This window comes from Pagrus major, chromosome 21 (assembly GCF_040436345.1).
Source record: "Pagrus major chromosome 21, Pma_NU_1.0".
NCBI classification, from domain to species: Eukaryota; Metazoa; Chordata; class Actinopteri; order Spariformes; family Sparidae; genus Pagrus; species Pagrus major.
Genome location: NC_133235.1, coordinates 31,769,363 through 31,782,963, shown reverse-complemented (window position 1 = coordinate 31,782,963; position 13,601 = coordinate 31,769,363). Strand labels below are relative to the sequence as shown.

Genomic DNA, 13,601 nt, shown 5'->3' with positions numbered 1-13,601 from the left:
GAAAAACAGGAAGTGAAGCTGAAAACATGAAGAAAATCAATAGAAATATTCAATGTTGAGTCTAAAATCAGCTTCATATTATAAAACTAGTGACAGGTGTTGTGGGAGTTCTCAGTCAGCCTGTTATCTTCTGATCAGATCTCAGTTGTGGATTCAGAATGAAGTTCTCCTGAGATCACCGACAAACATCAGCGTTGGGATCGTTTCATACCAGAGTTGCGTTTCGCCCTGAACTCTGCGCTCAGTGAAGCCGCTGGCTTTACCCCAGCTGAGCTGCTGCTTAGAGGCTGTTTGAAGGGACCTTTGACGAGAGCTGTGGAGCCCTCGTCTCAGGTCCCACCTGCTCTGAAAAATGTCCAAGCTGCCGTCGAGTCAAATCTGAAACAGGCTCAAAGCTCCAACACAAACAGACGACGTGTCACTCACGAGGAGAAAGACGGTCTGGATGAAGGCCCGTCCCTCGTCCAAGGCTTCCTAAAATGACACGGCTGAACAGGTCCGCCAGTCTCATCAGCTGTGACCTGACGTCCGTTTCCTACAACATGATTGGTTGATGCCGTCATCAGCAACGCGAAGACTCAAAAAATCGACCTCGTCCTGAAAAGATGATGTTGATTTTCGGCCGTAGTACTGATGACATCAACATCAGTTCATAATGAATCACACCAAATAAACAAAATAAGTGTGTAAAGACCTTAATCTGAACAATCTGCAACAGATTAAAGAGTCAATGTTTTTAATATAAAGGAGAATAATTTATTAAACAACATCCATCAGATAAAACCTACAACATTAACTTCTATAATAAATCAGAGACTTGTTCATGATATATATTCTCTATAATACTACATATATACACGCAAAGCAAAACATATATTCACTTCATAATTATTCATCATGAATTCAATATATTTTTAATGTTATTTGCCAAATATGAAAATGTGAATTTACTTTCTGAGACAATAAATATATTTTATACTGAAATAAATGTTTCTCTTTATTTGTTATCAGGTCAAATGTGTTTACCAGCGTAAAATAGGAACAACAATAATGCCAGTAATACTCCTCATTTACTGCTGTGTGTTTTTTATCCACTAGATGTCACTGTGGGTTTGTCGTCAGTAAAATAAGAGGTCAGAGCTTCATCGTGTCGTCATGGCGACCGTCATCAGCATCACGTGGATGTCCCTGCACTTCCTGTGACCGACCACAGGGTGGTGGTGTTTCACTGTGATGTTTAATGTCAGCACCAGCAGCAAACACAGAAATCCAGCATGTGATCAACTCCTTCCAGTGGTTCTGGTGCTCCTTCCAGGGAACAGCACCAGAACCACTGCTTCACATATGAGGAGCACAGCTGGACTTCAACTCTTCTGAAGCCTCCGCTGGCTTCGTCTTTACAAACTAACCCTCTGAACTTTATCTGACGTTCTGCTGGAGATCCCAAAGTTTACACAAACACCAAATGTGTCAGGCTGGATTTTGGGGAAATGTGTGTAAAATGATGCAGCAGACATGTTGAAATGATCCATTTGATGGAGTCTTGGCTTTGAATCTTTCACTCAGTGAAACATCATGTAGCTTTAATGAAGAGACTGAACAACAGGAGACACAATAAAGATGTGACACTGTGTGTGGAAAAGGTTTGATGTGTCATAGAAATGAAATGATTGAGTGAAATGACAGAAATGTAAGGGGACGTTTAAGGCTTCAAATCACAGTGGAGGAGTTTTGTGGATTTGTACTTTAGTCTTTTCATCACAGCTGTTCAACAACAGATAACAGTCTGTGCTACCAAATTCACCACCAACCTGAATGTGTTTGTGCTCACATCAATGTTTGTTTCTATTTCTATTACACAGCAGCTTCAGCCGAGCCGTCGATCGGCAGCGGCGGCCTTATCTGTGCGCCGCAGGGGCTGATGGGAGCTCTGAGGACCTGTTAGAAACCACGTGGCCCTCGTCTGATCTCGCAGCTCGTCCTCGTTTGGCCTCAGCTGCGTCAGAGCGCCACTTCTCCCCAGGTTCACCAGAGGAAACACCACTGCACAAAATGCTTTTCCTCCCAGCTGCTGCTCTGTGCTGTCTGTGTTCAGGTGAGTGTTTCCAGCCAATCAGGAGCCAACAAAGTCCACCTGGAACAAACACTGTCACACTGACCTTCATCTATCTGTCTGCTTCTCTACAGCGCTGGTTGCCATGGCAGCACAGCTGATTCAGGACGATTTAACATTGACCAGGAGAGTTGGTGGAGACGTCTCCTTCAGCTGTCGAGGAACTGACCAGTGTGACTACGATAATGATGTAGGGTGGATCCAGAAGAAAGACACAGAAACATTCAGAGAACTTCTGTATTTTGACAAGAGCAGTTGTATCATAGGTGGCAAGTTCGATCATCCTCAGAAAGATGATTTCTCAGCTGTGAATAAAATGAACGGCTGTGAGTTGGAGATCCAGAAAGTTAAACTCCTTCATTCAGCCACCTACTACTGCTTCTGTTGGAAGAGAGTTCCCCACAGTGAGAAATGATGCGAGCAGCCTGAACAAAAACCAACAGATGAACAGACGTCAAACAGTGTTTGTGACAGGAAGAGAGCAGTAAACCACAGCCCAGGTTCACATATTTCACCTCCATCTCAGCCACAGTCACAAACACACTGAACTGAGGGATTTATTTCATATTATATTTATTTATATTTTGATCAGATATTCCAGCAGGTTTATTGTTGTTTCACACAGTGAGGAAAAAGGACACAAACACAAACACAATGATAAAATAAAGAGGAAAATAATTCAATGACAAACTCAAACATAATCCAGATGAATCAGTAAAACAACAAACATACTTCAGAATATTTCAATAAAATGATCTCAAACATAATCAAATGTTTACAGCCCAACGTCCTGCTGCTGAATAAAGTCCATCCGTCCCTCACAACACTAATGTCTCTGAATGAAAACACTTCCAGCAGCACTTGTTGTTTAACACCTTTCAGCAGATTTCACCACATCATTTCACTTTATTACATTTTAAAAGACAAATCTTGGACACATGTCAGCTCAGGCCTTGTCCTTCTAGCAGCGGCTTATTAGGACGCTCGTCTTGTTGGACACATTTCCATCAGTGTCCTGTGGATGTTTCTGCTTCCCAGAGGATGAACCCTAACATTTATGGTGACCTCCTGACCTTTCCTCTAGCGCCACCATCAGGACAAAAGTGTCTCCAGACCGACACTTCAGCATCTGGAAAGTTAATGACTTGATTCTGAATCAACTGACTGAAAACTTTAAAGAATGAAACACTTTGTAACATTTAAAGCTGCACAAGTCAAGATTTTATATGAACAGAGGCTGAAATGACTTTGTGTCATCAAGGGCCGACAACAAACAAACAAACAAACAAACCAACCGACAAACAAACATGGCCACAAAGGTCTCATGTTGAAGAAGTGTTTCACTGCTCTTGTTGAAGAGGTAGAACACCTACAAACTCGCAGAATGCACTGCGCTGCACTGGACCAATAAAATCACTGCGAGGTGGGCGGGACTTGGTTTTGGCTCGTCCATTCTGAAACAGGAAACAAAATGGTGTCAGGCTGGTAACAAAGGATCTGGTACTAAAATGTGTTTGTTAAAACATTTGAGGTGAGAAACAGTCGATGCAGGAACAGAATCTGTGTTTAGATTTGATCAGCATCGCCTCGTTTGACAGATTGACACAGAGACTCAATCCACTTCTGTGCTCTTTGTGTCCGGAGAGGCCAGACGGACAGAAATGTACAAGTCAATGGTAGTTTGAACAATATGTATTAAAGTTGGGGTCGGTAAGAGCCACACTTTCTCAGGTGTGTGCTTTATGCTAACGTTAGCCGCTACAGGAGTGCGTTGCTGCCGCAGCAGCTCTGTTATTGGCTCAGGGGGTCTGTGCGTGTGCTTTGTGCTACTTGTTTAGCGGCTGAACGACAGTCTGTCACTGCCGCTGCTGCTCATCGCTCTGTGGCTCAGGGGCTGTGTGCTTTGTGTTCCTGAGTTATCAAGCTGCTGAAGAGCAGGCTCAGAGGCTGTGGACAGTGAACGCAGCACATCGTCATCGCTAACCATACCCAACCACCTCATGTCTCACTCACATAAGAGAACAGCTGACATTATCATCATGAACGTGAACAACAAACATGGCTGTTGTTAGTACTCACCACTGTCCAGCTAGCATGTTAGCACTGGGAACTTTGGCTGCACTTTCTCTGCCATTCTTGTGCCACTAGCTCGCTAACAGCTTTAGCAAACATCACCTCGCCCTGTGGAAGACTCCGGTCATACGCAGTGATGCAGAGTGCAAAGGTCAGAGTGCGAGCAGACAGACAGGTACGTATGTAGACAGACAGGTAGCCTGTCCAATCATTTCATACGGGTCAAACAGAACCATTGGACGGGCTTATTAGAGCCTGCAGCAGCCACAGATACTGGATTTATTTTCTGGTATTTGTCAGAGCGTTTGATTTATTGATTGCTGTCGGGATGTTCACAGATTTTCTATAAATGTAATAAAAATGCTTCTAGAATAACTGAGCGACCCGAGTTTGAACAGAGAGCATTCACAATCCTGTCAAACTGACAGAATGGCAGGATTCAGAGGAAAAATGGTCCAGACAGAGTCAGAGAAAACTTCTTCAAGCAAAGGTCCAGAAGATCATCATCTGTAACCTGCGTTATAGCAACAATATGTAGAAATGTGTATTTTGTGCGATTTGCCAACACAACTGTGTAAATACAAATTCCAGGTTTCTGTAACAATTTGTCAGATGTAATGAAACGTTACGTTTTAACTACAAACAAAACACTCAAAGTTTGAACAAGTGCTTCACACAACACAGCTCTGCGTCTGTCTGCAGACTTTTATTTAGTGAAGCTGTCTCTGATGACTAAAAGCCAGTCTGAGACTCTGTCTTTTGTCTTTTGTCTCTCGCTCGGTCACTGTCTCTGTCTCTCCTCTTAATTTCCTGTCAGCGTCCTCTTCTGTCTCTTTACCTTTGTCACGATGTCCATGGAGGCTGCTGAGCCCGGTTCTGTTGCCCGTTCCGGCCCCGGACCTAAAACCCTCCTCCTCCTGGCGGTCTGAAGCTGCTGTGACAGCGGTGTAAACACCAACACTCCCCGGCGGTGCTCCGAGCAGAGTCAGCTAGCAGAGCTAAGTCGTAGCTAACGTTAGCATCAGGTGGAGGCAGAGCAGCCGGAGGACATCAGAGGGAAAACCAAAAAACATTTTCTCCATAAAATATGATCCAGTTGGACTAAAGTCACTGATATGGTGCTGTGTGTGATGTGCTGCTGTAAAGAGTTACACACTGTGATGCTCCCCGCTCACCACAGTTACATAATGCAGAGACAAGTGACAGGAGGGCGGAGTGGCTGAGACAGAGACACCATTCACTCTGTTACAAATCACAGGGACATTACAATGATTTTGTAACCCACTCCTTCTGCACCCACTGCCTCCCTCTACACCCCCTGGGACTCTGCGCTGTGTTTCTGATGTGTGCTATCAAAGCAGGTTCTGGATTGTGGTTCTGACCTGATAGAACTTTATCGGCTCACAATAACAACTCTTGTCTGTGCTGCTGAACACCACAGTGGCTCCTGGCTCCAGAACCTGACAGGGTAGTGCAAAGTCAGCTTTCAATGGAAAAATACATTCAAGTACAAACAAAAACAAAAACTCTGAAAACAATTCAAATATTTTAAAATAAAGATTTCTGTGGATGTAAATTGAGCTCTAGCATGCTAACCAGCTAGCTCTCATATCATCTCAGCTGGGACATGTTGACATGTATGTGAAGGCAGGTTTGCTCCTCAGCCTGATAAGTTAACAAAATAAACTCACAAAATGTCCAGATAGAAAATATTTTTACACCTTCTTTCCTCACAAACAGAAAAACACAACTGTACACCTTCTGAATTCAAGTTTCTGTCACACTGATGTTCTTAGTGGAGAGTAGAGGAGCCAGATGCAGACACGGGACACACAGAAAGTCATAATCAACACAAATTAACTTTACGAGGAACAAAACAAGGCAGAAGAGTCGAGGTCTCAGGCAGATCGTCTGGAGGCTGGTGTAACGGGTGTGTCTTGTCTCTGGCCTATGCACATCCGTTAACTTGTTTCTTGTGTGTGTTGTTTCTATCCTGCGTTGTGTTCTTGGGGGTGAGGGAAAGATGGACACAGGACTCAGGCTGCTGATCCACCGGACATTTATTCAACAGGCAATGGTGGCATCTGTATGAGAATCAAATGAAAGTGCATCTGTGACATGCGGTCTTGAGCTAGCTCACAGCAGGCCCCTGCTCTCAGTGGGGTCATCACCGACTGACCTAACTATAAAGTTCACAATTATATTTAATAAAATACTGAAATAAAATGAAATAAAAAAATATATTAAAATGTTCCTTGTTGAGTTGTATCTGTACATGAACATAAATTCAACCAACAATCAACCAAGTCAATGGAAAAATGAAACCAGTAAACAGTGAAATACATCAGTATCCATACCTGTATGAGAATCAAATGAAAGTGCATCTGTGACATGCGGTCTTGAGCTAGCTCACAGCAAGCCCCTGTTAGCAGCACACACATACACACACATGAAGAAAACAACGAAAAATAAACACTTGTGCCTGCAGTAGTTTTACAATGGCATAGCTGCGAAATTCACCTAGCAACACACACCACAACCGTTCACACTCTTCATTTATCATCCATACATGTATATTATTACGTTTTTAATACCTTTCAACCCAAAACAAAATGTAAACATGACGAGAGAAATGAACACATACCTGCTCTCAGTGGGGTCATCACCGACTGAGAGCGGAGCAGTTCGCGGGTCAAGCAGACGACGAACTCTTAAAGAGACAGTACTGATTTAACGTCTCTGCAGACCAAACTACAAAATAAAGGTGAAACCAAATAAAATGGTTCCTTTCAAAATAAAATCAGGGTTTTGGTGAGATTTCAAAAGATAAAATTAAAGTACATTTCAACCTGGTTACACTGGTGAGGAGGGGAAAGAGACCTCAGGTGGGCTGCCTCGGGGCAGGACACATATGGAGCTGTAGACCTCAGGACAATGGACACAGCAGGTCTGGAGGGTGAAGGCCTGGACGCTGGCCACACAGATGGAGCCACACTGGAGGCTGGGCTGGGAAACAACCAGACTGGTGGAGCCGCTCTGCAGGACGACCCTGAAGGCCCGTGGTGCTGGTGGAGCAGCTCTGGAGGACTGGTGGGACCGGTGGTAAAGGAGGGATCTCTACAGGGGCGGCCGGCCAATAGAGGGCGAGAGGGCGTCGCCCTCCTTGAGCCACAAAAAAAAAAGAAAATGATAAATGTAATTTATTATTATCATCATCTTTAGTATTATAATTTTCTTCATGAATGATTAAACTCTACAAGCTTTTACAACAGTGTGTCCTGTTTCTGAACACCTTATCAAACCAGTTGCAGCAGCAGCCATGTCTGTCCCTTTAGGGAGATTTCAGTCTGGTTGAAAATCGTCCAGACGCTCTGATCAACTTCCATTCTGAAGCTTTTAGGCTCAGCAATGCACCTCTATGGCTTCCTGGAGGCTTCACTAACACGTTTTCTTGGATGGTCCTCTTTCCAACCTGGAATGTTTTTCTTCTGACTTTGTTGATTTCATTTGCTTCATCAGCTCTTATTGTGGAAACAACATGGCAGCTACATAGAAGATGTGATGAATTTTATTGCTGAGATGGTTTCAACAACACGTTGACAGAGGTTTCCACTAAAATATTGCTCTACGGTCGGAGGCTCATGTCTCTGATTATTCTGACACCACGGTCAAGTCAACATGGCTAACGTTACCACAACTCAGAGGGGACACATAACACATAAACACATCAACACATAAAGGAACACTTCATCCTTCAGTTCATCACAAACGTTCAACATCAACACATTTGGAGATTCATGGTTTTCACTGCACAGGAAGGTGATGAAAAACTGTAATCTGAAAAGTTAAAGTAACTAAAGCTGTCAGACAAATGTAGTGGAGTAAAAAGTCAAGTATTTGTCTCTGGGTAGAAGCATAAAGTAGCATCAAATGGAAATATTCAAGTAAAGTGAGTCAATTGAATTTAAATTGAACATTCCCAACACTGCATTTATATCTCCTCAACAGTTGAACTGTAAATAGTTTTATTAATTGCACATTATCAGGCCCAGTGCCACTGTCCTTTATTTGGCTCTAAGATGTAGTTACCTTTACATCTAAAGGTGTCTTGAGGGTGAACTCATGAATGGCGACCCATCTGTTGATGATCACTGTGTAATGTTCATCCAAACTGTACAAATAGTTCACTGCAACATGACAATATCAGCTGCCTTCATTTACCTAAGTCACCTTAGACATCATCACAACAGTTGCCCCCCTGAGAGCTTTGGCAGGAGCTGCCACTGGAGCTGGTGGAGCTGTCAGAGTCAGGAAAACAAGAGGTTACAGAACCACAGCCACAGGAGACTGATTCAGCACAGGAACTGGAGACAGCTGCAGCTCAGCTCAGACAGGTTGCTGCAGAACAGGAACAGAGGACTGCTGCAAGGCAGAGCAGGAGGTCGGCAGCTGGAGGTCTGGACGGGTATCAGGAAAGACCGCTGGTCCGGCTCTGGAGCGAGTCTGCTGACCCGCCGACAAGGAAGCAGGAACAGGTGTCGACTGGGCAACCAACTGAGGACCAGGAACTGGTGGACCTGCTGGTGGAGCTAGATAAAAAGTCAGAATCAACAAAGTCAATGAATGAAGTTCATCCTCTGGGGACCAAGAATGTCTGTAGAAAATGTCATGTGAGTCCATCCATCCATCCTTTGGTCCAGGTCCAATCCATGTGGACTAAAGTAGTGGAGCGACAGACATCAGCATCCATAGAGCAACACTGCTAGTGTGTCTAAAAAGACAATAAAAGAAGAGACAGTCATGTTGATATGAACATTAGAGAAACACATCATGGAGCTGAAATATGATCCTGCTTCATCATTTGGACTCGTTCACCTCAGCCGACACGTTCAACAGCACACAGGTTTTTGTATTACGCTGTTTCACTGTGGGAGGAGGTGGATACTACTACATGTTTCTCTCTGGAACTAAACTGTTTGTAACAGGTAAGAATAAAGCTTCATTTTCCTTCAGTTGTTTTATTGAACAAGTTGAAAATGTGTTTTAATGAGTTTCTGCTGCTTCAGGCTTTACATGTTAGTTTGTTCATAATTAGTAGAGAATTCTTGCAGCCATGCAGCTATTGTTACATAAAAAGGTTCATAACTCCTGAAAAGATGTTTAAATCTCACTGCACAACTGAAGTTCTTCTTTATTTCTGCAGGAGATCAAACTGATTCATATAGAAAGTTTGATATTGACAATGTTACAAATATACAGTATTTGATCCTCTCAGTAATTCAGCACCATCTCTTGTTTTTATAAAACAACATCATATATGATATTAAACATCATTTTATATATGTCAGGAAATGTATCTGAAAAACATATAACTTTAAATATGTTGTACAGGATAATTAATAAGTCTTTATTAAATGGTCAAATGTATTTTATATGATGGTACATATGTCTTTTAGTGTGAGATATATTTATACATGAAGGAAACACATACTGAATATGATATTACCATAAATATTATGTATACTAGTTATACTAAAATATAGTAAAAATATCTTTAAAAAATGACATAGGTTTATATACAATGGCACATATAAAAATGTATGTTTTTGTTGATCAACTTTTAAATAATTTATATAATATATTCATGAATAATTTCACTGATAATTTAAACAGAAATAAATTAATAATGCTGAACTTAACTTTAAAATATTTAAAGTAAATGTATTCGCAGTGTGTGATATAACATGTTGATTTATGTTTTGTTAATGTTATATTGTCAGATTTAATTTAATCATACATGAAGTTCCTGTCAAGGATAAATAAAGTCCTACCTTTCTTCATATTTTATTACAAAGCAGTCGTTCTTCATATTTGACATATCTGAACATATCATTGTAATTGTGTATGAATCTAAAAATATTGAGAAAAAAGGTTCAGAAATTATCGAAGTACTGATTTGTTTTTCTTCAGCGGCTGGACTAAAGTACACGCTGGTAAATCTGTAACATGTTACACATGTTGTAATATAAAAATGTATTTTATGGTAAGGTAAATGTAGATTTTATTATAATATATGTTAACATAATATTTAATAAGCTATTAATTTTTTATTTTTTTTTAAAACAACTAATTAAATCATATTATAATGAATTATGTTTTGTTATCTTTTTAAACATAAAGATGAATTTTCCTGCAGGAACCAACAAAGTTTGACCTTCTTTTATATTAAATTACATCTTTATTCACATTAGACACATGAAAACATGTATTTTTAATTGTGTATTAAGTGTAAATATTAATGAAAAACATATTAAATTATAGATGCATTTTTTAAAATATGTTATGGTGGTAAATATTTATAATATGTGGTGGATAATGTAAACATTAAAATGGCAGCGCGTACTAAACTTGAGGGTAAATATGTCCGTTATTATAATATGTCTTTCATCATGATACACATGAAGATTTTCCATTGTATGAAAATATGATGTTATATTATTATTAGTAATAGTCATAATAATGATGAATGTGCACATTGAAAGAAAGAAGTGCTGAACACATAATGTTGTTTGTCCCCATATAACATATGATGACATGACATGATGAGTGTGTTTGATGTGCAGGTGAATCCAGTCTATGTGTTGGACTTTGTGCTGTATTGATGAGTAGTTTAGTGATCAGAGTCCATGTAGTTTCCAGGACCACACTGAATGCAGTGCAGTGCTGTAAGCTGCTGTTGACTGTGTCAATGTGTGTCTGTGCTGCTTGTTGCTGCTGTCAAACTTCAGATGAGCCGGTAGTGAAGCCCGTGGTGAGCGTGTACCCAGCAGCATCCAGAGCCCACCTGGAGGGGAACAGCTCCCTGCTGTGTGTGGCCTCAGCCATGTTTCCTCCTCTGGTCCGGTTCTCCTGGAACAGACGAAAGGAGAATGAGGAGGAGTGGCTCCCTGCTGAGGGAGAGCAGCTGGAGCTCAGAGAGTCGGGACGCACCGCCGCCATCTTGCTGGTTGACGGGGACGCTCTCTACACGTACAAATACCGCTGCTCCGTCCAGCACGAGGGGGGCACAGTGGAGGCCCAAACAGAACAAGGTAATGAAGGCTTGGTGACTGTGTTCAGCAGTGATTCAGCTCCATGTGGAGACGCTGTCAAAGAGAGCAGAGGAGCAGAGGACTGACATTTCTTTTGGCCTCCTCTTCTGTTTCAGAGGTTCCAGCTCCAGCAGCCTCCTGTCCTCCAGAGAGAGAGCCAGCAGACCTGCCAGCTCTGCAGCAAGCCGACTGTAAGATCTTGATAAAGCAGAAAGTCAAATCCTGTTCAGGGCCCCTAAAAAGCTTGTTGGGGCCCTGACTCGTTGTATTTAATAAGGGCCTTTGAGCTTTCATTCAAATTGTAGCTGACCCCTGTCTTCATGTAAAGACGGTTGTCCCGTCTGGAAAAGTCCAAGTTCTACTGATGAAACTGTGATGATATTCTGATGAAATTAACAGTCTGTCTGTCTGTCTGTCTGACTGTCTGACTGTCTGTCTGTCTGTCTGTGTGTCTGTCTGTCTGTGTGTCTGTCTGTCTGTCTGTCTGTGTGTCTGTCAGTGTCCTTCCAGTCTCAGTGCAGGGTGAAGCTGCTCTGTGTGCTCTACACAGTGCTGATAGTGAAGAGTCTGGTGTACTGCTGTGGACTCTCTCTGCTGATGATCCTCTGAAACAAGGGACCGTCCACCAACTGCACACATGCTGACTGACTGTTTTCTGCTCGCCTTTTCTCACCATCAGATCTCATCAGTTCATCTCATTGATCACTTTGATCAGCAGTCACAAATTTTCATGTTTTGTGTTTGGTTGTAAAATGTGTCTTTTTATGCACAGGTTAGATACAGTCATCCTACATATATAAATACATATATACACGTATATATCTGCAGTGACTGAGTATAAATTCTGTGGTATAGTGTTATTGTCATCCTCGAGTTTATTTCCACTTTGAATTGTGACTTGTATAATAATAGAAGATGAAGCTGAATCATTAGCTGTCTGCTAGATATTTGATTGTTTTAGTATTTTTCTCTTCTTGTCTTTCTTTTTAATACATTATGCAGAGTGTGGCAGCTTTGTTAAATTCTCTCAGTGTAACATTCTCAATAAAGTGAAAAATCACAGTGTGTGTTTTAGAAACAGCCTTGTTTTTATGGATTTCAGTTTGGCTTCAGAGCAACAGTCAGAAACAGAATCAACTTCATGGGCCATGTATGTTGACACCTACAAGTCATTTGACTCTGGTTGTAAGTAGCTCTCAATATACTTTCACACAGCAGCAAGAACAGATGTACAGGAAGATGTGAATATAAGCATACAGCTAAACAAGGACAACAAAGCTAAAGAAAGAGAAGCAAACAGAAACATATAGCTATTATATACAAGTCAGGAGGTGTGGCTGTGCCACCAGGTTCAGTGCTGAGCCCCTTTTATAATTGTGTCAGTGTGGATGTAAAACTCTACGCTGATGACACTGTTGTTTACACACAGGAACAAACAGCAGAGCGAGCTGCTTTGAAGCAACAACTGCTATAAAATGATCACACAGCAGCTTCATCAGTCCGCCTCCAGGCTGTTATTGCCTCCAGGCTTCAGTGTGATGGCTGTGTTTATTTATAATCAACTAATAAAATGTCATTCAACTCTTTATGGATGGATTGGTATAGTTACTGACTATATGTCAACTAAGATTCATATTTATGTAACACATTTCAAGACTGAATCACAAAATGCTTCACAAAGAAAAGATTTTAAATGATAAATTGTCTTTGTATTGAGGTTCTCAAAAATGTATACACACTATGATCCTTTCCAACATGTCCTGATATATTATATTATGTTGGGGTCAGGCTGCAGAAACTGTCAGTAAACTGTCACCTTTACAGAATCAATCAAACAGTATCAACAGATCTGCTTTTATTTCAGCTTCTCAGCTCTGAGTTCAGGATTTGAGCTGTTTGTCTCCCAGGTGAATAAGACGGGTGAAAGCTCAGACAGTGAGTACTGAGAGCTGTAACTGTTGTAACTGTCATTGTGTTGTTCATGTGAACAAGTGCAGCTGACGGTGAGAAGGCTGCAGAGCAGAAACCCACACAGCCCGTCTGCTGCAGGAAGGAAGTGCTGGTTGGCTCTCAACAGTTTTTTATGAGTCCTAATAACCACTGAGAACAGATTCACATCTGCTGCTGTACACACTCATCAACTCCTCTCCCTCTCTGGACTGGTTTGTCTTTTCTCTTGTTGTCTGGAAGCCTTTTTTCCACTGAGCCCTCCACCCACACAAAGTTGAACTGAGCCCAGAGACCAACAGTGACCCCCCACCTGGAGCTCACGTCCATGGACTTTATTTATGGTGATTTTAGCCATCAAAGCTTCACTTTACACT

At 41.6% G+C, this 13,601-nt stretch overlaps 1 protein-coding gene across 1 annotated transcript; it reads left to right on the top strand.

The window, feature by feature from the left end:
- The first annotated feature begins 2,052 nt into the window (after nucleotides 1-2,052).
- Nucleotides 2,053-12,339, top strand: LOC141016211 (immunoglobulin lambda-1 light chain-like). Its single transcript, XM_073490453.1, has 6 exons — nucleotides 2,053-2,095; nucleotides 2,188-2,517; nucleotides 9,124-9,171; nucleotides 10,975-11,277; nucleotides 11,394-11,468; nucleotides 11,777-12,339. Exons 1-6 carry the CDS (start codon nucleotides 2,053-2,055, stop codon nucleotides 11,884-11,886), a joined length of 909 nt encoding a protein of 302 aa, XP_073346554.1. The 3' UTR covers nucleotides 11,887-12,339.
- The last annotated feature ends 1,262 nt before the right edge of the window (nucleotides 12,340-13,601 follow it).